This window comes from Coregonus clupeaformis, chromosome 12 (assembly GCF_020615455.1).
Source record: "Coregonus clupeaformis isolate EN_2021a chromosome 12, ASM2061545v1, whole genome shotgun sequence".
NCBI lineage: Eukaryota > Metazoa > Chordata > Actinopteri > Salmoniformes > Salmonidae > Coregonus > Coregonus clupeaformis.
This window is the reverse complement of record NC_059203.1, coordinates 37,514,407-37,536,095: the sequence shown is the minus strand read 5'-3', so window position 1 is coordinate 37,536,095 and position 21,689 is coordinate 37,514,407. Positions and strand designations below refer to the sequence as shown.

Sequence of the window (21,689 nt, the reverse complement as noted above, 5' to 3'; positions counted from 1 at the left end):
TATAAATAGGCCTGTCTGGATTTGATTAGAGCTTTGATCAAAAATTCAAGCCTGATGCTACCTGAGCCTGATGGGACGTACATTTTATGAACCCTACATTAAAGACATTTAATGAGCCCAAGCCCAAAAAATACCAAATGATTGTGCTGTTATGCAATACATACAGTGCCTTCGGAAAGTATTCAGACCCCTTGACTTTTTCCACATTTTGTTAAATTACAGTCTTATTCTAAAATGTTTTTATTACTCAGCAATCTACACACAATACCCCATAATGGTATTGTTTTTAGGAATGTTTGCAAATTTATATTTTTATAAAAACAGAAATACCTTATTTACATAAGTATTCAGACCCTTTGCTATGAGACTCGAAATTGAGCTCAGGTGCATCCTGTTTCCATTGATCATCCTTGAGATGTTTCTACAACTTGATTGGAGTCCACCTGTGGTAAATTCAATTGATTGGACATAATTTGGAAAGGCACACACCTGTCTATATAAGGTCCCACAGTTGACAGTGCATGTCAAAGCAAAAACCAAGCCATGAGGTCGAAGGAATTGTCCGTAGAGCGCAGAGACAGGATTGTGTCGAGGCACAGATCTGTGGAAGGTTACCAAAACATGTCTGCAGCGTTGAAGGTCCCCAAGAACAGAGTGGCCTCCATCATTCTTAAATGGAAGAAGTTTGGAACCACCAAGACTCTTCCTAGAGCTGGCCACCCGGCCAAACTGAGCAATCGGGGGAGAAGGGCCTTGATCAGGGAGGGACCAAGAACCCGATGGTCACTCTGACAGAGCTCTATAGTTCTTCTGTGGAGATGGGAGAACCTTCCAGAAGGACAACCATCTCTGCAGCACTCCACCAATCAGGCCTTTACGGTAGTGTGGCCAGACAGAAGCCACTCCTCAGTAAAAGGTACATGACAGCCCGCTTGGAGTTTGCCAAAAGGCACCTAAAGACTCTCAGACCATGAGAAACAAGATTATCTGGTCTGATGAAACCAAGATTGAACTCTTTGACCTGAATGCCAAGCGTCACGTCTGGAGGACACCTGGCACAGTAAAGCATGGTGGTGGCAGCATCATGCTGTGGGGATGTTTTTCAGCGGCAGGGACTGGGAGACTAGTCAGGATCGAGGGAAAGATGAACGGAGCAAAGTACAGAGAGATCCTTGATGAAAACCTGCTCCAGAGCTCTCAGGACCTCAGACTGGGGGTGAAGGTTCACCTTCCAACAGGACAACGACCCTAAGCACACAGCCAAGACAACGCAGGTGTCACGCCCTGGCTCTGGGGACTGAGCCAGGGTGTGTAGAGTCTATGTTTTGTGTTTCTATGTTCAGGATCTAGTTGATGTGTTTCTATGTTGGCCGGGGTGGTTCTCAATCAGAGGCAACGTGAATCAGCTGTTGCTTGTTGTCTCTGATTGGGAACCATACTTAGGTAGTCGTTTGGCATTTGTGTGGTGTGGTATCTTGTTCCGTGTTGGTTTGTGTATGTACCCAAGGACTTCACGTATCGTTTTGTTGTTTTTGTTCGTGTGGTGAAATATAAATAAAGATGTTCGCATTCCACGCTGCGCATTGGCCCGTTTCTTCAAATGACGATCGTGACAGAAGATACCACCTCGACTGGGTCAAGCAGCGTGAAGAGGAGAGAGGTTGGACTTGGGAGCAGAGGATGGAGAGTCTGGCGAGAGCCATGGAGGCCATATCCACGGGGGAGAGGCACCCCCAATACATTTTTAGGGGGGGGCACATGCATGGGCGACGGGGCTGCTGGAGGCAGATAAAGGGCGAGTTGGTGGACGAGGAGAGAAGGCCACCGGGTTACGGGAGCCATTGGTGATTAGAGGGAGGGAAAGTGTAGAGGCACGGCGAGAGGTACTGAAGTGCGTTGCCAGTCCGGTCCGGCCCGTTCCTGATCCCCATATAAGGCCAGTGGTGTGTGTTCCCAGTGCGGTCCGGCCTGTTCCTGTCCCTCGCAACAAGCCTGTGATGCGGGTCGCCAGCCCGGCCCGGCCGGTTCCTGCCCCTCGCACCAAGCCAATGGTGCGCGTCGTCAGCCCGGTCCGGCCTGTTCCTGCCCCTCGCACCAAGCCAATGGTGCGCGTCACCAGCCCGGTCCGGCCTGTTCCTGCCCCTCGCACCAAGCCAATGGTGCGCGTCGCCAGCCCGGCCCGGCCTGTTCCTGCTCCCCGCACCAAGCCTGTGGGGCGCATCGTCAGTCCGGTCCGGCCTGTTCCTGCTCCCCGCACCAAGCCTGTGGTGCGCGTCGCCAGCCCGGTCCGGCCCGTTCCTGCCCCCCGCACCAAGTCTATGGTGCGCGTCGTCAGCCCGGCCCGGCCCGTTCCTGCTCCCCGCACCAAGCCAATGGTGCGCGTCGCCAGCCCGGTCCGGCCCATTCCTGACAGAGCTTGAGAGGATCTGGGCTATTCTGTGTAGATTGATGAAGGAAAAAATTATTTAAACCATTTTAGAATAAGCTGTAACCTAACAAAATGTGGAAAAAGTCAAAGGGTCTGAATACTTTCCCGAATGCACTGTCTTTCAATCTAGAACAGGATGATCTATTTTGGATGCAATTTGAATGGATTTGATGGAGAGAGGGAGACTGTGAGAGAGTGCTCGCACGTGCACTGATTTAAAGCAATGATATTCAAGTGATAGGCTATTTTAAAGCTCTGTAGCTGTAATTTAAAAAACATCTTTACAATTAAAGAATAAGGAGACCCCGAAAGCCAGATAGAGATCGGTAAATTAGACATGCATTCTGTCTTTATATTACTGTAGCATAGGCTATGCTGCAGCAAATGCAGGCCTACCTGTCACAAGAATAAAAGTTACCATGATAAGATGATAGGTCTACATGCATTGTGAACTGCGCTCCATTCGGAGATGGGCTGTCTGTCCCCACCCTGAGCGTTGATTATTCATCATGCAGAGGCCGTAGAGAAGCCAGATTTAGACATCACATATCATTTATATAAACTCAGCAAAAAAAAAAAATGTCCTCTCACTGTCAACTGCGTTTATTTTCAGCAAACTTAACATATGTAAATATTTGTATGAACATAACAAGATTCAACAACTGAGACATAAACTGAACAAGTTCCACAGACATGTGACTAACAGAAATTGAATAATGGGTCAAAATCAAAAGTAACAGTCAGTATCTGGTGTGGCCACCAGCTGCATTAAGTACTGCAGTGCATCTATCTCCTCCTCATGGACTGCACCAGATTTGCCAGTTCTTGCTGTGAGATGTTACCCCACTCTTCCACCAAGGCACCTGCAAGTTCCAACAGGTCCCAGACGTGCTCAATGGGATTGAGATCCGGGCTCTTCGCTGGCCATGGCAGAACACTGACATTCCTGTCTAGCAGGAAATCACGCACAGAATGAGCAGTATGGCTGGTGGCATTGTCATGCTGGAGGGTCATGTCAGGATGAGCCTGCAGGAAGGGTACCACATGAGGGAGGAGGATGTCTTCCCTGTAACGCACACCATTGAGATTGCCTGCAATGACAACAAGCTCAGTCCGATGATGCTGTGACACACCGCCCCAGACCATGACGGACCCTCCACCTCCAAATCGATCCTGCTCCAGAGTACAGGCCTCGGTGAAACGCTCATTCCTTCGACGATAAACACGACTCTGACCATCACCCCTGGTGAGACTAAACCACATGAGGGAGGAGGAAGAGCACTTTTTGCCAGTCCTGTCTGGTCCAGCGACGGTGGTTTTGTGCCCATATGCGACGTTGTTGCCGCTGGGTCTGGTGAGGACCTGCCTTTCAACAGGCCTACAAGCCCTCAGTCCAGCCTCTCTCAGCCTATTGCGGACAGTCTGAGCACTGATGGAGGGATTGTGCATTCTTGCTGTAACTCGGGCAGTTGTTGTTGCCATCCTGTACCTGTCCCGCAGGTGTGATGTTCGGATGTACCGATCCTGTGCAGGTGTTGTTACACATGGTCTGCCAGTGCGAGGACGATCAGCTGTCCGTCCTGTCTCCATGTAGCGCTGTCTTAGGCGTCTCACAGTACAGACATTGCAATTTATTGCCCTGGCCACATCTGCAGTCCTCATGCCTCTTGCAGCATGCCTAAGGCACGTTCACACAGATGAGCAGGGACCCTGAGCATCTTTCTTTTGGTGTTTTTCAGAGTCAGTAGAAAGGCCTCTTTAGTGTCCTAAGTTTTCATAACTGTGACCTTAATTGCCTACCGTCTGTAAGCTGTTAGTGTCTTAACGACCGTTCCACAGGTGCATGTTCATTAATTGTTTATGGTTCATTGACCAAGCATGGGAAACAGTGTTTAAACCCTTTCAAATGAAGATCTATGAAGTTTTTACGAATTCTCTTTGAAAGACAGGGTCCTGAAAAAGGGTTTATATATATAACAGTTCCATTTCTCGCCATGCTGTTCATATAAATAATTTATTATAATTTCTCGCAGTTATTTATCCCGGGAAAAAGGAGTGGTTTTGGGCGGTATATCCCGGTAAATCTCGGTAACCGGTTTCCGGACATTCAACCCTAGTATGGTTGACATGGCATGAAATCTCCCTCATCTATACAAAAACAGCTCCACATGATTTCATCTTAAAGTAACTGTCCAGTGACAATCTCACTTTTAAAAGTTATTATTCTGTTATCTCGTACCCAAATAATATTGTTGACTCGTCCTAAACTCATATTTGTGGCCAAAGCATAAATTGGAGGAAATAAAAACACTTCAAAAACCCCACCTCAAACAGACCGTTTAAAAAACGATGATGTGAGCTGGCCAATCAGCAGTCTACTCAAATTAATATTTTTTATGACCGGTATATGCCCACACCATTCCAACATAGAAAAGCTGCTTTTTAACATACCGTAAAATCACAGAACACAACAGGCTCTTATTAGAGACAGGCTGCTATTTGAGCCAGGCGTCTATTTCCTTATTGCACACAGCTTTTCCTCAGTTGCATAATTAATTGTTTAATTCCAGCATTCACTTCCAGTATTTTAATAAATGTCTTAATTTCCTGCACTTATGTGTTATCATTTACACACTGTGTCAAGTTTAATTTGTTTTAGAATGCCTCTATAAAAATATAAATAAAATAATCCTTGACAGAATAATTATTATACTCTTTGGCTGTGCATTTTCTGCAGTTCTTACTTTTGCCACTAAATGGCGATCAGACAATTTCTAGGGGTCTGTACTCCCGAAATTGTTGATTGTTTTTGTGCTTGCCAGTTATTTAGCAATTCTCAGCTGTTAACAGTCAATGGCTAGAAGTTAATAAAAACGGATGATTGCCATCATTTGTTTGAGTCATTACTGAATTATTTAATGTAACGTACCTTCCCAAGTTCTCTTATGTCACCCCCCTCGTCCGCACACTCCACTGGCTTCCAGTCGATGCTCGCATCCACTACAAGACCATGGTACTTGCCTACGGAGCAGCAAGAGGAACTGCCCCTCTATACCTATGCTCAAACCCTACACCCCAACCGAGCACTCCGTTCTGCCACCTCAGGTCTCTTGGCCCTCCCACCCCTACACGAGGGCAGCTCCCGCTCAGCCCAGTCAACCTCTTCTTTGTCCTGGGACCCCAATGGTCTTCCCCCTGAAGTTAGGAGAGCAGAGTCCCTGCCCATCTTCTGAAAACATCTGAAACTCTACCTCTTCAAACAGCATATTAAATAACCCCCCCCCCAAAAAAATATATATATATAATAAATAAAAAATTACCAGCACTTGCACTTGACACTCTGAATCTACTGATAGCTACATTATTGAGGAAAAATGTACTTTCTATGCCTGTGATATGTGGTTGTCACACCTAGCTATCTTAATGCACTAACTGTAAGTCACTTTGGATAAGAGCGTCTGCTAAATGACTAAAATGTACAAATGTTTAACAAATCAAACATTAAACCTCGTAAACAATTAATGGTAATTCATGGTAACCTCGTAAATAATTCATTTAGACCCAGTGTTTATTTGAAATTGTATTTGCTGAAATATGTGCCGTTGCGCGGCTATTTGAGACTGCGTTTAACTGAAGTTTTACGGTACTTAATCAACATTTTATGGAAGGAAAACTATCATCTCACTCATATTGTAATTAATTATAGCTCATATTTCATAGACATCTGGAAACACTGGATAGTTACTTTAATGTAGACTTCACATTACTTGCACAAGGCACTGTGCTTGCTGTAAGGGCAGGCTCAGGAGCATGGAAAGTTCAGGCACAGGAACTTTGCAGCACACATCTCTTTTGTTGTATGCCAACTGTAGAACTTATGTGCACCTTTTCCATTGAAAAACAATGATTCACACAAATAATGTGCACTTAAAACTGAAGATGATATAATGATGCATCATGCAGTACTGACTGCGGGTAATGGGAGAGAAGGGGTAAGGCGTACTTACATGTGCGTGAGGTTAGGGTGGCGGGGGAGGCAGAGTTTCGGGGGAACAGGGGGTATAGGGTGAGGACGTATTCTGTGTCTGGCAGTAGCCTCTCCAGGGTGACAGAGGTGGAGTCTGCAGCCAGAGACTGCTCCAATAGCTGGGCTGCAGGCTGACCTGTCAATCAATCACAGCCAGCCAATCACACAAGGGTTAGAGGAGGCAACATACAAGTAAATAGACAGCTCACTATTCACATCTTTAAATGCACTTGCTTATGCTTGTAGTGTATGTGTATGATGTAAGAAAGAGCAAGAACAGTCTGTCTGTGTCTGTCTGTCTGTCTGTCTGTCTGTCTGTCTGTCTGTCTGTCTGTCAGTACCATGACCTGCAGACTGAAGCAACACTTGCCCCACCCAGCCTGTCAGGCTGTCACCAAGGTAACATGCCACCAAGGCAACGGGCCAGCCATAGAGGAATGTGTTGCCTGGAGCCATAGGCACAGATCTTCATCCTATCACAGACAAGGTAAACAGAGGGTGTGTGGTAGTGTGGGTGTACTGGTTGCATGAATTAGGGTTTGCAGTTGCTTGCAGTGGGATTCACAGAGAGAGGTAGAAACATCCCACATCTCCTTACAGAATACACATTGACCTAATTTAAAACAAAGACACACAAGAGTGCCAGTCTCTCCTCCTAAAGGTTCTCCATGTGAGACTGGTACTCCTGCCACGCCCTGACTCAGGGATGGAGCTGCCGCACTGAGTTATGGTGTGTGTGTGTGTGTGTGTGTGTGTGTGTGTATGGGGCCTTTTTCTCACATGTCATGCCACGCACCTCAACACACCCCATAGATCTATTTAACATAACACATCCCTTTTCTCGTATCGTATCTCAAAACGCAGCCACATTATCTCCTCTTCAGATTCAGCCTCTACATTCAATCATTAGTTCACTTACCTGAAGTCTCCCTTAGTCTCTTCTGCACAGTTTTTAAAGTCTCTGTAAAGCTCTCTGTAAAGTGTATGTGATATTTGTGGTAATGATTGGGTAATAAAACTATTCTGATAGACAGGGAGAGCTGGAGGGCGGTATAAGGTGAGACAACATCTCATCTCCACCATAGTACTGCATACTACCCTGATGTCCATAAATCTACACACAGATTTCCCTCTCTCAATTTGCCACCTGCAGGTTATCTATGATCTATTATCCTCATCCCTCCTCTCCCTCCCTCCCTTTCGCTCTCTGTTACACGCTCACCTGCCAAAAAGAGATGTGTGAGGAGTTAAGCGTTTTAGAATGACAGTTAACAAGACGGCTTGGCGTGGCCCACAGAATGTTGTGTGGTATTTGTCCTTCATGCGTAAATAATGTGAGTATGATTAGAGTAAGCAGTAGTCATATTGTGGATGTTTATGAGTTTGTGTGTGTGAGTGTGAAAGTGTGTGTGTGTGTGTGTGTGTGTGTGTGTGTATGCGTTTGTGTGTGCGTGCGTGCGTGCATGTGTGTGCGTGTGTGTGCGTGCGTGTCTGACCTCTGGGTCCGTAGGTGAGTCTGTAGCCCTGGATCTGTGATGTGGGGGCATTCCAGGCCAGAGAGAGGGAGAAGAAACCAGCCTGGACCAGACGAAGACCAGACACCCCTGGTAGAGACTCTGAGAAACAAGGGATGGAGAAGGGAGGGAGAGAGAAAAAGGGATGATGGAGGAAGGGAGGGATGAGAGGCAGATGAGAGGTGTATCCTATGAGGATGATGGTATGGCTTCACATGGAAGAGTGACACATTGGGAAGAAACAGGGGAGTATTTGAAGTGAATGACTTAGGAAAGACGTGGAGAGAGAGGATGATATGGCATGTCATTGAGGGCAAAGAAAGACTGTTGATATGGTTCTTCACTTCATTAAAGCCGCTAGATGCAGTTTACCATAGCACACCTCGTTTTATTACAGGCGACAGGTTCAGTACACATCACTGCATTCTTTACCAGAAAGTAGGCTGGCCCTCTTTGAAGTCTTGTAGGTCGATTTATTGCTCTCTTTTTATCTATAAAGATATCTTACAAAAACTCCCACCATACCTAACATCAATAATAACCATCAGACGTACGACTAACCATACCCGGTCTCAGGGATGGCTAACTCTTGAAATCTCTTCGGTCTCTTCAGAGTTAGGTAAATCTGCTTTTAGTTTCTTTGCACCCCATGTATGGATCAATCTACAGAGTTCCATACATCGGGCAGTTCAACATGCTGATTGGCAGCTGATTGGGGAATGTGACTGTCACGATCGTCTGAGGAGGACCAAGGCGCAGCGTTGAAGGTGAACATATTATTTATTTAGAATGATCACACGATCAAAACAACAACGATAACGTGACGTCTACGGTATAACACAAACCAAATCAGAACAAGAAACCACAAACACAAAGTGAAAGACAGACAGTTAAATATGGCTCCCAATCAGAGACAACCAGCTGACACTCGTTGCCTCTGATTGGGAGTCACCTCAGGCCAACATAGAAATACAAACATAGAATTACACACCCTGGCTCAACATAACAGTGTCCCCAGAGCCAGGGCGTGACAGTACCCCCTAAAGGCGCGGACTCCGACCGCGCCAACTAAATCCACAGGGGAGGGACCGGGTGGGCACTCCGCCTTGGCGGCGGATCCGGCTCGGGCCTGATCCCCACTCCCTCTCCAACCCCCCAAAGTACCCCTGGTCCGGTCTGGCCCCGCTGGCCGGAGCTGGACTGCACACTGATGGAGCGGATTGCTCTAGCTCGGCGTAACGCATCTGACCGGTGCCGGACCAGGCACCAGTGGAACAGGCACGGGCCGTGCCGGACCGACGACGCACACCACTGGCTTGGTGTGGGGAACAGGCACGGGCCGTGCTGGACTGACGACGCACACCACTGGCTTGGTGTGGGGAGCAGGCCGGGCCGAGCTGGCGACACCCACCGTAGACTTGGTGCGGGGAGCAGGAACGGGCCGAGCCGGGCTGACGAAACGCACCACAGACTTGGTGCGGGGAGCAGGAATGGGCCGGACTGGGCTGGCGACGCGCACCACAGACTTGGTGCGGAGAGCAGGAATGGGCCGGACTGGGCTGGCGACGCGCACCACAGACTTGGTGCGGAGAGCAGGAACGGGCCGGACAGGGCTGGCGATGCGCACCGTAGACTTGGTGCGAGTGGCAGGAACAGGCCGGACCGTACTGGGAACACACACCACTGGCCCTACGTGGGGATCAGGAACAGGCCGGACCGGACTGGCAACACACGCCAGTACCTCTCGCCGTGCCTCTACATCTTCCACCCCCTCTTCGACCAGTGGCCCCCGTAACCTGGCGGCCTCCTCTACCAATCCGCTGGGCCGCTCTGCCGCGGTCTCCTGCTGGCCCGTCGTCCACAGCATTAGCCCCCCCCTAAAAAATTTCTGGGCTTCACTCCTACCCGTGGCCAAGGTCTCCATGTCCCTCGCCAGCCGTTCGCCCTTCTGCCACAATGTCAAGCCCCTCTCCTCCTCATCCGGCTTGACCCAGTCGAGGAGGCGAAGGAGATCTGTTAGAGATCTCCCTGGCGATGGCTCCTGGACACGCTGCTTGGTCACATCTTGGTGGTTTCTTCTGTCACGATCGTCTGAGGAGGACCAAGGCGCAGCGTTGAAGGTGAACATATTATTTATTTAGAATGATCACACGATCAAAACAACAACGATAACGTGACGTCTACGGTATAACACAAACCAAATCAGAACAAGAAACCACAAACACAAAGTGAAAGACAGACAGTTAAATATGGCTCCCAATCAGAGACAACCAGCTGACACTCGTTGCCTCTGATTGGGAGTCACTCAGGCCAACATAGAAATACAAACATAGAATTACACACCCTGGCTCAACATAACAGTGTCCCCAGAGCCAGGGCGTGACAGTGACTGATTTTCTTGAGGGTGTTTGTAATTTTGTATATTTGTATTATATTGTATTTTGTAAATTGTGTATATCAAAATCAAATAAAATCCAATTTTATTTGACACTTGTGCCGAATACAACAGGTGTAGATCTTACCGTGAAATGCTTACTTACAAGCCCTTAACCAACAATGCTGAATTTTTAAAAAAGTAAGTAAGAAAATATTTTTAAAGAAAGAAAAAAACTTAAGCAAGAAAGAAAAATAAAAATAAAAATAATAATAACGAGGCTATATACATGGGGTACCGGTACCGATTCAATGTGCGGGGGTGCAGGTTAGTTGAGGTAATTGAGGTAATATGTACATAGGGGTAAAGTGACTATGCATAGATAATAAACAGCGAGTAGCAGCAGCGTTAAAAAATGGTGGGTCAATGCAAATGGTCCGGGTAGCCATTTGATTAACTGTTCACCAGTTTTATGGCTTGAGGGTAGAAGCTGTTAAGGAGCCTTTTGGACTTGGCGCTTGCCGTGTGGTAGCAGAGACAACAGTCTATGACTAGGGTGGATGAAGTCTTTGACCATTTTTAGGGCTTTCCTCTGACACCGCCTAGTATAGAGGTCCTGGATGGCAGGAAGCTTGGCCCCATTGATGTACTGGGAGGTACGCACTACCCTATGTAGCGCCTTGTAGTCGGATGCCGAGCAGTTGCCATACCAAGCGGTGATGCAACCAGTCAGGAGGCTCTCGATGGTGCAGCTGTAAAACTTTTTGATGATCTGAGGACCCATGCCAATTTTTTTCAGTCTCCTGAGGGGGAATAGGCATTGTCATGACCTCTTCACGACTGTCTTGGTGTGTTTGGACCATGATAGTTTGTTAGTGATGTGGACACCAAGGAATTTGAAGCTCTCGACCCGCTCCACTACAGCCCCGTCTATGTGAATGGGGGCGTTCTTGGCCCTCCTTTTCCTGTAGTCCACGATCAGCTCTTTTGTCTTGCTGACGTTGAGGGAGAGGTTGTTGTCCTGGCACCACACTGCCAGGTCTCTGACCTCCTCCCTATAGACTGTCTCATCGTTGTCGGTGATCAGGCCTACCACCGTTGTGTCATCGGCAAACTTAATGATGGTATTGGAGTCGTGCCTGGCAATGCAGTCATGAGTGAACAGGGAGTACAGGATGGGACTGAGCACGCACCCCTGAGGGGCCCCCGTGCTGAGGATCAGTGTGGCAGATGTGTTGTTACCTACCCTTACCACCTGGGGGCGGCCCATCAGGAAGTCCAGGATCCAGTTGCAGAGGGAGGTGTTCCTTCCCAGAGTCCTTACCTTAGTGATAAGCTTTGAGGGCACTATGGTGTTGAACGCTGAGCTGTAGTCAACAAACAGCGTTCTCATGTAGGTGTTCCTTTTGTCCAGGTGGGAAAGGGCAGTGTGGAGTGCAATAGAGATTGCGTCCTCTGTGGATCTGTTGGGCCGGTATGCAAATTGTAGTGGGTCTAGGGTTTCTGGGATGATTGTGTTGATGTGAGCCATGACCAGCCTTTCAAAGCACTTCATGGCTACCGACGTGAGTGCTATGGGGTGGTAGTCATTTAGGCAGGTTACCTTGGCGTTCTTGGGTACAGGGACTAGGTTGGTCTGCTTGACACAAGTAGGTATTACAGACTCCGTCAGGGAGAGGTTTAAAATGTCAGTGAAGACACTTGGCAGTTGGTCAGTGCATGCTCTGAGTATGCGTCCTGATAATCCGTCTGGCCGTTTAAAGGTCTTACTCACATCAGCTATGGAGAGCGTGATCAAATAGTCGTCCAGAACAGCTCGTTCTCTCATGCATGCTTCAGTGTTGCTTGCCTCAAAGCGAGCATAGAAGGCATTTAGCTCGTCAGGTAGGCTCGCATCACTGGGCAGCTCGCGGCTGGGTTTCCCTTTGTAATCCGTAATAGTTTGCAAGTCCTACCACATCCAACGAGCGTCAGAGCCGGTGTAGTAGGATTCAATATTAGTCCTGTATTGACGCTTTGCCTGTTTGATGGTTCGTCGGAGGGCATAGCGGGATTTCTTATAAACGTCCGGATTAGTGTCCCGCTCCTTGAAAGCGGCAGCTCTAGCCTTTAGCTCAGTGCAGATGTTCCCTCTAATCATGGCTTCTGGTTGGGATATGTACGTACAGTCAGTGTGGGGACGACGTTGTCAGTGCAATTATTGATGAAGCCGATGACTGATGTGGTATACAGTCGTGGTCAAAAGTTTTGAGAATGACTTAAGTATTGGTCTTCACAAAGTTCGCTGCTTCAGTGTTATGAGATATTTGTTTCAGATGTTACTATGGTATACTGGAGTATAATTACAAGCATTCCATAAGTGTCAAAGGCTTTTATTGACAATTACATTAAGTTTATGCAAAGAGTCAATATTTGCAGTGTTGACCCTTCTTTTTCAAGACCTCTGCAATCCGCCCTGGCATGCTGTCAAATAACTTCTGGGCAACATCCTGACTGATGGCAGCCCATTCTTGCATAATCAATGCTTGGAGTTTGTCAGAATTAGTTGGTTTTTGTTTGTCCACTCGCCTCTTGAGGATCGACTACAAGTTCTCAATGGGATTAAGGTCTGGGGAGTTTCCTGGCCATGGACCCAAAATGTCAATGTTTTGTTCCCCGAGCCACTTAGTTTTCACTTTTGCCTTATGGCAAGGTGCTCCATCATGCTGGAAAAGGCATTGGTCATCACCAAACTGTTCTTGGATGGTTGGGAGAAGTTGCTCTCTGAGGATGTGTTGGTACCATTCTTTATTCATGGCTGTGTTCTTAGGCAAAATTGAGAGTGAGCCCACTCCCTTGGCTGAGAAGCAGCCCCACACATGAATGGTCTCAGGATGCTTTACTGTTGGCATGACACAGGACTGATGGTAGCGCTCACCTTGTCTTCTCCGGACAAGGTGTTTTCCGGATGCCCCAAACAATCGGAAAGGGGATTCATCAGAGAAAATGACTTTACCCCAGTCCTCAGCAGTCCAATCACTGTTCCTTTTGCAGAATATCAGTCTGTCCCTGAGGTTTTTCCTGGAGAGAAGTGTCTTCTTTGCTGCCCTTCTTGACACCAGGCCATCCTCCAAAAGTCTTCAACTCACTGTGCGTGCAGATGCACTCACACCTGCCTGCTGCCATTCCTGAGCAAGCTCTGCACTGGTGGTGAGACAGTCCTGGCGCTTGCTGGACTTTCTTGGCCCTGAAGCCTTCTTCACAACAGTTGAACCTCTCTCCTTGAAGTTCTTGATGATCCGATAAATGGTTGATTTAGGTGCAATCTTACTAGCAGCAATATCCTTGCCTGTGATGCCCTTTTTGTGCAAAGCAATGATGACGGCACATGTTTCCTTGCAGGTAACCATGGTTAACTGTCACGCCCTGGCTCTGGGGACTCTTATGTTGAGCCAGGGTGTTAGTTTCTATGTTGTAGTTTCTATGTGTTTATTCTAGATTGTTTAGATCTATGTTGGCCAGGGTGGTTCCCGATCAGAGGCAGCTGTTGCTCGTTGTCTCTGATTGGGAACCATACTTAGGCAGCCTGTTTTGCACAGTTATTTCTGGGATCTTGATCTGTATAGGTTTGTGTTGGTGAACCTTTAGACTTCACGTATCGTTTTGTTGTTTTGTTCATGTGTTAAAGTACTCATTAAAAGATGTATGCCTATCACGACGATCGTGACATTAACAGAGGAATAACAATGATTTCAAGCACCACCCTCCTTTTAAAGCTTCCAGTCTGTTATTCTAACTCAATCAGCATGACAGATTGATCTCCAGCCTTGTCCTCGTCAACACTCTCGCCTGTGTTAACGAGAGAATCACTGACATGATGGCAGCTGGTCCTTTTGTGGCAGGGCTGAAATGCAGTGGAAATATTTTTGGGGGATTAAGTTCATTTTCATGGCAAAGAGGGACTTTGCAATTATTTGCAATTCATCTGATCACTCTTCATGACATTCTGGAGTATATGCAAACTGCCATCATCAAAACTGAGGCAGCAGACTTTGTGAAAATTAGTATTTGTGTCCTTCTCAAAACTTTTCACCACGACTGTACTCTTCAATGCTATCGGATGAATCCCGGAACATATTCCAGTCTTTGCTAGCAAAACAGTCCTGTAGCTTAGCCTCCACGTCATCAGACCACTTCCGTATTGAGAGAGTCACTGGTACTTCCTGCTTGAGTTTTTGCTTGTAAGCAGGAATCAGGAGGATAGAATTATGGTCAGACTTGCCAAATGGAGGATCGAGGGAGAGCTTTGTACGTGTCTCTATGTTTGGAGTAAAATATTTTTTTCCCTCTGGTTGCACATGTGACATGCTGGTAGAAATTAGGTCAAACAGAACAACAACGAACCAACAACGAACAGTGAGCCATCATATTCATGCATTTAAAAAATTGCAAGTTGAATTTTGTAAAGTTAGCGTGGGAGAGGTGGAAAAATTATTGTTATCGATCAATAATGACAAACCTCCTGGCATTGACAACTTGGAAAGATGGAAAGCTACTGAGGATGGTAGCTGACTCTATAGCCGCTCCTATCTGTCATATCTTTAATCTGAGCCTAGAGGAAAGTATTTGTCCTCAGGCCTGGAGGTAAGCCAAAGTAATTCCGCTACCCAAAAGTGGTAAAGCGGCCTTTACTGGTTCTAACAGGCTTGCTGCCAGCTCATAGCAAACTGTTGGAAAAAATGGTGTTTAAGGAGACTAAATTACTTGGCGTTACCTTAGATTATAAACTGTCATGGTCAAAACATATAGATTCAATGGTTGTAAAGATGGGGAGAGATCTGTCCCTAATAAAAATATGCTCTGCTTTTTTGACATCACACTCCAAAAAGCAAGTTCTGCAAGGCTAGTTTTTTCTTATCTTGATTATTGTCCAGTCGTGTGGTCGAGTGCTGAAAGGAAAGACCTAGTTAAGCTGCAGCTGGCCCAGAACAGAGCGGCACGTCTTGCTCTTCATTGTAATCAGAGGGATGATATAAATACTATGCATGCCAGTCTCTCTTGGCTAAGAGTTGAGGAGAGACTGACTGCATCACTTCTTTTTATAAGAAACATTGTGTTGAAAATCCCAAATTGTTTGCACAGTCAACTTACACACAGCTCTGACACACACACTTACCCCACCAGACATGTCACCAGGGGTCTTTTCACAGTCCCCAAATCCAGAACAAATTCAAGAAAGCGTACAGTATTATATAGAGCCATTATTGCATGGAACTCCATCTCATATTGCTCAAATAAACAGCAAACCTTGTTTAAAAAAACAGATAAAGCAACACCTCACAGCACAACGCCTCTCCCCTATTTGATCTAGATAGTTTGTGTGTATGTATTGATATGTAGGCTACGTGTGCCTTTAAAAAAATGTTTTATGTAGTTCTGTCCTTGAACTGTTCTTGTCTATTAATGTTCTATATTATGTCATGTTTCATGTTTTGTGTGGACCCCAGGAAGAGTAGCTGCTGCTTTTGCAACAGCTAATGAGGATCCTAATAAAATACCAAATATCTTCCCCATCCACACTCGTCTGTCAAATGTAATTTAACTTTATTGAAATGACTCTCTCCTTCTCTCCTCCCTACTTTCATCCCCCCTCCTCTTCCTCCATCTCTCTCTGTGTACTCACTTATTCGTGCCTTGGTTTCTAATTATCTAATCTTCTCATCTCATCTCTCCTACCCCCTCCCTCCCATTCTCCCTCTGTCCGACCCGCTCTGTGTACTCACTGGTTCGTGCCTTGGCAAACACAGGCTCTCCCACACTGTTGGGGTATTGGGTGATGATCGTCACCAGGTAGTCTGTCCCTGACTTCAGCTCTTTGGCCACAAAGCTCCTCTGACCTGCAGACACTGTCTCCTGCAGGGGTAGACAGGGGGGAGAGAGGGGTAAGTACAGGAGACAGGGGTGCATAGTTCTGGTTCGTAAAAGGGCTGCAGTGTCAGCTGGTTTTTGACCAGATACTGGTTTATACCTGAGAAACTAGGTGTGTGTGCACTCTCTATACAAACCGTATCACAAAGACCAGCATGTCGAGGATATTATTCATTCTAATCAGACAGGTTTTTTACATGGAAGATACATTGGAGATAATATAAGGCAAGTATTGGAAACAATAGAACACTATGGAAAATCTGGGAAACCAGGCCTGCTATTCATAGCAGACTTCGAAAAGGCATTTGATAAAGTACGACTGGGGTTTATATATAAATGCCTGGAGCAAATCTCTTATAAAATGGGTCAAAATCATGTATAGTAACCCTAGGTGTAAAATAGTAAATAATGGCTATTTCTCCGAAAGTTTTAAACTGTCAAGAGGAGTAAAACAAGTTTGTCCACTATCGGCTTATCTATTTATTGTGGCCAGCGAGATGTTAGCTATTAAAATCAGATTCAACAATAATATCAGGGGATTAGAAATCCAGGGCTTAAAAACAAAGGTGTCATTGTACGCTGATGATTATTTTCTTTTAAATCCACAACTACAATCCCTCCACAGCCTCATAGAGGATATATCTAGATACATTTTCTAACCTCTCTGGATTACAACCAAATTATGACAAATGTACTATATTACGTATTGGATCACTAAAAAATACAATTTCTACATTCTCATGTAGTTTACCAATAAAATGGTCTGATGGTGATGTGGATATACTCGGAATACATATCCCAAAGGAAATAAATGATCTCACTTCAATCAATTTTAATAGAAAGTTAGCAAAAATAGATAAGATCGTGCTACCATGGAAAGGTACATACCTGTCAATTTGTGGAAAAATCACCCTTATTAACTCTTTAGTATTATCCCAGTTTACCCATTTGCTTATGGTCTTGCCTACGCCTAGCGAAAAGTTTTTTAAATTATATGAGAAAAAAATATTCCAATTGATTTGGAACGGCAAGCCAGTCAAAATTAAACGGGCCTATTTATATAATGAATATGAATTCGGAGGACATAAATTATTAAATATTAAAGCATTAGACCTATCACTAAAAGCTTCAGTCATACAAAAGTTATACTTAAATCCGAACTGGTAAGATTGTCTCACTGTCACGATCGTTGGTTAGAGAGGACCAAGGCGCAGCGTGCGATACGAACATGACTTTAATTGGTAAAGTACACGAAACAAAACAAAACACGATCGTAAAGTCCACAGTGACAATGACTGACAAGGAACAAAAACCCACAAACACAAGGTGAAAACACACAGTTTAAATATGGCTCCCAATCAGAGATAACGAGCCGACAGCTGACACTCGTTACCACTGATTGGGAGTCACACGACCAAACAAGGAAACAACCACATAGACAACCCAACCAAACAGAACACAACGAAACTGAACACACCCTGGCTCAACATACAAAGTCCCGGAGCCAGAGCGTGACAGTACCCCCTAAAGGCGCGGACTGCGACCACGCGCCTCAAAACCCCAAACAGGGAGGGCTGGGTGGGCATTACTCCTCGGAGGCGGCTCCGGCCCGGGCTTGACCACCACCCTTCTTCAACTCCCCCGTAGCGCCCCGGGTCGATCTGACCCAGCTGGTAGGATCTGGACTGACGACGCGCACCCCTGGCTTGGCGCGTGAGGCAGGAACGGACCAGACCTGGCTGATGATACGCAACCTAGGCTTGATGCGTGGGCCGAACGGGCCTCACCAGGCTGACGACTCGCATCCCTGGCTTGGTGCGAGTAGCAGGAGTGGGCTGGATCAGGCTGACGGCTCGCACCCTTGGCTTGGTGCGAGTAGCAGGGACGAGCTGAACCAGGCTGACGACTCGCACCCTTGGCTTGGTGCGAGTAGCAGGAACGGGCTGGACCAGGCCGACGACTTCGTACCCCTGGCTTGGTGCGAGTAGCAGGAGTGGGCTGGACCAGGCTGACGACTCGCACCCTTGGCTTGGTGCGAGTAGCAGGAACGGGCCGGGCTGGGCTGGCGACGCACACCGTGGACCTGGTGCGTGGAGCAGGGACCGGCTGGGCTGGGCTGACGACGCACACCGTGGGCCTGGTGCGTGGAGCAGGGACAGGCCGAGCTGGGCTGACGACGCACACCGTGGGCCTGGTGCGTGGAGCAGGGACCGGCTGGGCTGGGCTGACGACGCACACCGTGGGCCTGGTGCGTGAAGCAGGGACAGGCTGGGCTGGGCTGACGACGCACACCGTGGGCCTGGTGCGTGGAGCAGGGACCGGCTGGGCTGGGCTGACGACGCACACCGTAGGCTTAGTGCGTAGAGCAGGGACAGGCCGGGCTGGGCTGACGACGCACACCGTAGGCTTAGTGCGTAGAGCAGGGACAGGCCGGGCTGGGCTGGCGACGCGCACCATTAACTTAGTGCATGGAGCAGGGACAGGCCTCACCGGACTGTGGAGACGGATAGGAGACCTGGAATGAAGAGCGGCCACAACCCGTCCCGGCTGAATGCCTACCCTCACACACTCTGTGTGAGGCATCCGCACAGGACGTACAGGGCTGTGTACCCGTACCGACATGACAGCACGTGATACTGGAGCAGGATATCCGGGACCGCGGAGAGGCACAGGAGACCACGAGCGTTGAGCCGGCACACTCCGTCCTGGCTGCATAACCCCTTCGGACGACACGTGCGGGGTGCTCGCACAGAACGTACAGGACTGTGCCGGACCACTCGTGGCACCGTACGCTGCTCCGCATACCGCGGAACCTGCCCCGTCCCATGCTGCCATGCCTGAGTACGGGAAGTTGGTTCCGCTCTCCATTCCGGCCTCGCCAACCTGCCTTCTGGCCCCCAAAACCCGGTGGCCTCCTCTCCAAATTGCCCGGTGGCCTCCTCTCCAAATTGCCTTGATCCTACCCCAAGGTCCCTTGCCCCCGAGCATGTCCTCCCAGGACCACGATTTGCCCACCTGGGCCATCGCCAGCCTCTCTATCTCCTTACCCGGCGCTTCCTCCCATGTCCAGTCTCCTTGCTCCTGGACACGCTGCTTGGTCCTTTTACGGTGGGTTTTTCTGTCACGATCGTTGGTTAGAGAGGACCAAGGCGCAGCGTGCGATACGAACATGACTTTAATTGGTAAAGTACACGAAACAAAACAAAACACGATCGTAAAGTCCACAGTGACAATGACTGACAAGGAACAAAAACCCACAAACACAAGGTGAAAACACACAGTTTAAATATGGCTCCCAATCAGAGATAACGAGCCGACAGCTGACACTCGTTACCACTGATTGGGAGTCACACGACCAAACAAGGAAACAACCACATAGACAACCCAACCAAACAGAACACAACGAAACGAACACACCCTGGCTCAACATACAAAGTCCCGGAGCCAGAGCGTGACACTCACCCAATGTTCAAGAATGGCCTTTTTCCTTTTATTCAGATTACAACCACTCACTTTCAGTTATTTGAAAAGGAAATCATCTCCCAAATATCACTATTTCTAAAACAAGCCATAGAAAGTTGGTTGCAATTTCAATTTAATCCTCCAGAAACGACAGAACAAATAATGCAACAAATATTGTGGTTAAACTCAAATTTAAACTAATTGACAAAAAAAAACGTTTTTTTTGACAAAATGTTTAAAAAAGGTATAATCTTCGGAAATGATATCATCGGTAGGACTGGTGGAGTTATGCAGCTAAAAAAAAACATATGGAAATGTCTGCTCTACCCAAAATACAACAAAATAATTGCAGCCTTACCGCAAAAATGGAAGAGGAAAGTGGAAGGGGGAGAAAGTAAGGAACTTGTCTGTCGGCCTTGCATTAAATAACAAAATTGGTTAAGGAAAACTGTGATAAATAAAAAAGTATATCAGTTTCATTTAAGGACCAAAGGATTGACAGCCATCCCATATAGATTGCAAAATAGTTGGGAAGAGATTTTTGACATACCGATCCCATGGCATAGTGTTTATGAGCTGATACGCAAAACGACGCCGGATTCAAAACTTAGAATCTTTCAATTTAAATTATTATATAAAATTCTTGCTACCAATAGAATGTTATTTATATAGGGGATACAATCTTCCCAGCTCTGCAGATTTTGCTGCGAAGAGACAGAATCACTAGATCATTTGTTTTGGTACTGTCCTTTTGTAGCTTGTTTTTGGACACAGTTCCAGGAATGGCTAAAGGATTGCAATATTTACCTGGAGCTAACCTTACGGATAGCATTACTGGGTGATCTGATAAGTCATAGTCAATTGATCAATAATATAATAATACTTTTAACAAAAATGTTTATTTTCAATTCACAATCTGTAGAAACAATGAGAATAGAAAGGTTCAGAACTTTTGTAAGACATCACAGTACAGTTAAAATATATATGGCAAATAGAAATCCTATATGGATGGTGTTAAGAGATAGATGGGAGGTGTTGAATGGAATTGAAGGATGGGACTAATAACAACTAACAACAAATAATAACAAGATAACTAATAATGTAAGCATACTGTGTCCATAACAAGTATATAGGTTGTAGGTTGGGAGCTTTTGTGAAAGAGCACAGTTAGAAAGATATGGCATATAGAAGCAAACCGGATGGACATCATGAAAATGATCGGAGAGGTTGAGAGTTGAAGAAGTTCAGGAGAAAAAACAAACAAAATATAATTATTGTAAAATTGACAGTGTCCATAAAATGTAGATAGTAAGTATAAGCTGGAAGTAGAGGCCTAAGCATTGTTGTTCACTAGTTTACTCCAAGTAGGGAAAGGGTGGCGGGGTTGGAAAGTAATAAAGGGGAATATATATATTTTTTAAAGGATATGTATGTGTATGTATGTATGTATGTATGTATGTGTGTATACAGTGGGGAGAACAAGTATTTGATACACTGCCGATTTTGCTGGTTTTCCTACTTACAAAGCATGTAGAGGTCTGTAATTTTTATCATAGGTACACTTCAACTGTGAGAGACGGAATCTAAAACAAAAATCCAGAAAATCACATTGTATGATTTTTAAGTAATTTTATTGCATGACATAAGTATTTGATACATCAGAAAAGCAGAGCTTCATATTTGGAACAGAAACCATTGTTTGCAATTACAGAGATCATATGTTTCCTGTAGGTCTTGACCAGGTTTGCACACACTGCAGCAGGGATTTTGGCCCACTCCTCCATACAGACCTTCTCCAGATCCTTCAGGTTTCGGGGCTGTCGCTGGGCAATACGGACTTCCAGCTCCCTCCAAAGATTTTCTATTGGGTTCAGGTCTGGAGACTGGCTAGGCCACTCCAGGACCTTGAGATGCTTCTTACGGAGCCACTCCTTAGTTGCCCTGGCTGTGTGTTTCGGGTCGTTGTCATGCTGGAAG

General features: G+C 46.5%; 2 protein-coding genes across 2 annotated transcripts in view; both read right to left on the bottom strand.

The window, feature by feature from the left end:
* LOC121578769 (collagen alpha-1(VII) chain-like) overlaps positions 1-8,533 on the bottom strand; it is a 43,581-nt gene extending 35,048 nt beyond the window's left edge. The window contains exons 1-3 of the mRNA XM_041893154.1: positions 8,524-8,533; positions 7,952-8,071; positions 6,436-6,591 (exon numbers count right to left, since the gene is read on the bottom strand). Coding sequence (XP_041749088.1) covers positions 6,436-6,591; positions 7,952-8,071; positions 8,524-8,533 — 286 coding nt within the window. The remainder of the gene's footprint in view (positions 1-6,435; positions 6,592-7,951; positions 8,072-8,523) is intronic.
* Positions 8,534-16,040: 7,507 nt separating this feature from the next.
* LOC121578768 (collagen alpha-1(VII) chain-like) overlaps positions 16,041-21,689 on the bottom strand; it is a 109,193-nt gene continuing 103,544 nt past the window's right edge. The window contains exon 8 of the mRNA XM_041893153.1: positions 16,041-16,235. Within this exon, the coding sequence (XP_041749087.1) occupies positions 16,041-16,235 (195 nt within the window). The remainder of the gene's footprint in view (positions 16,236-21,689) is intronic.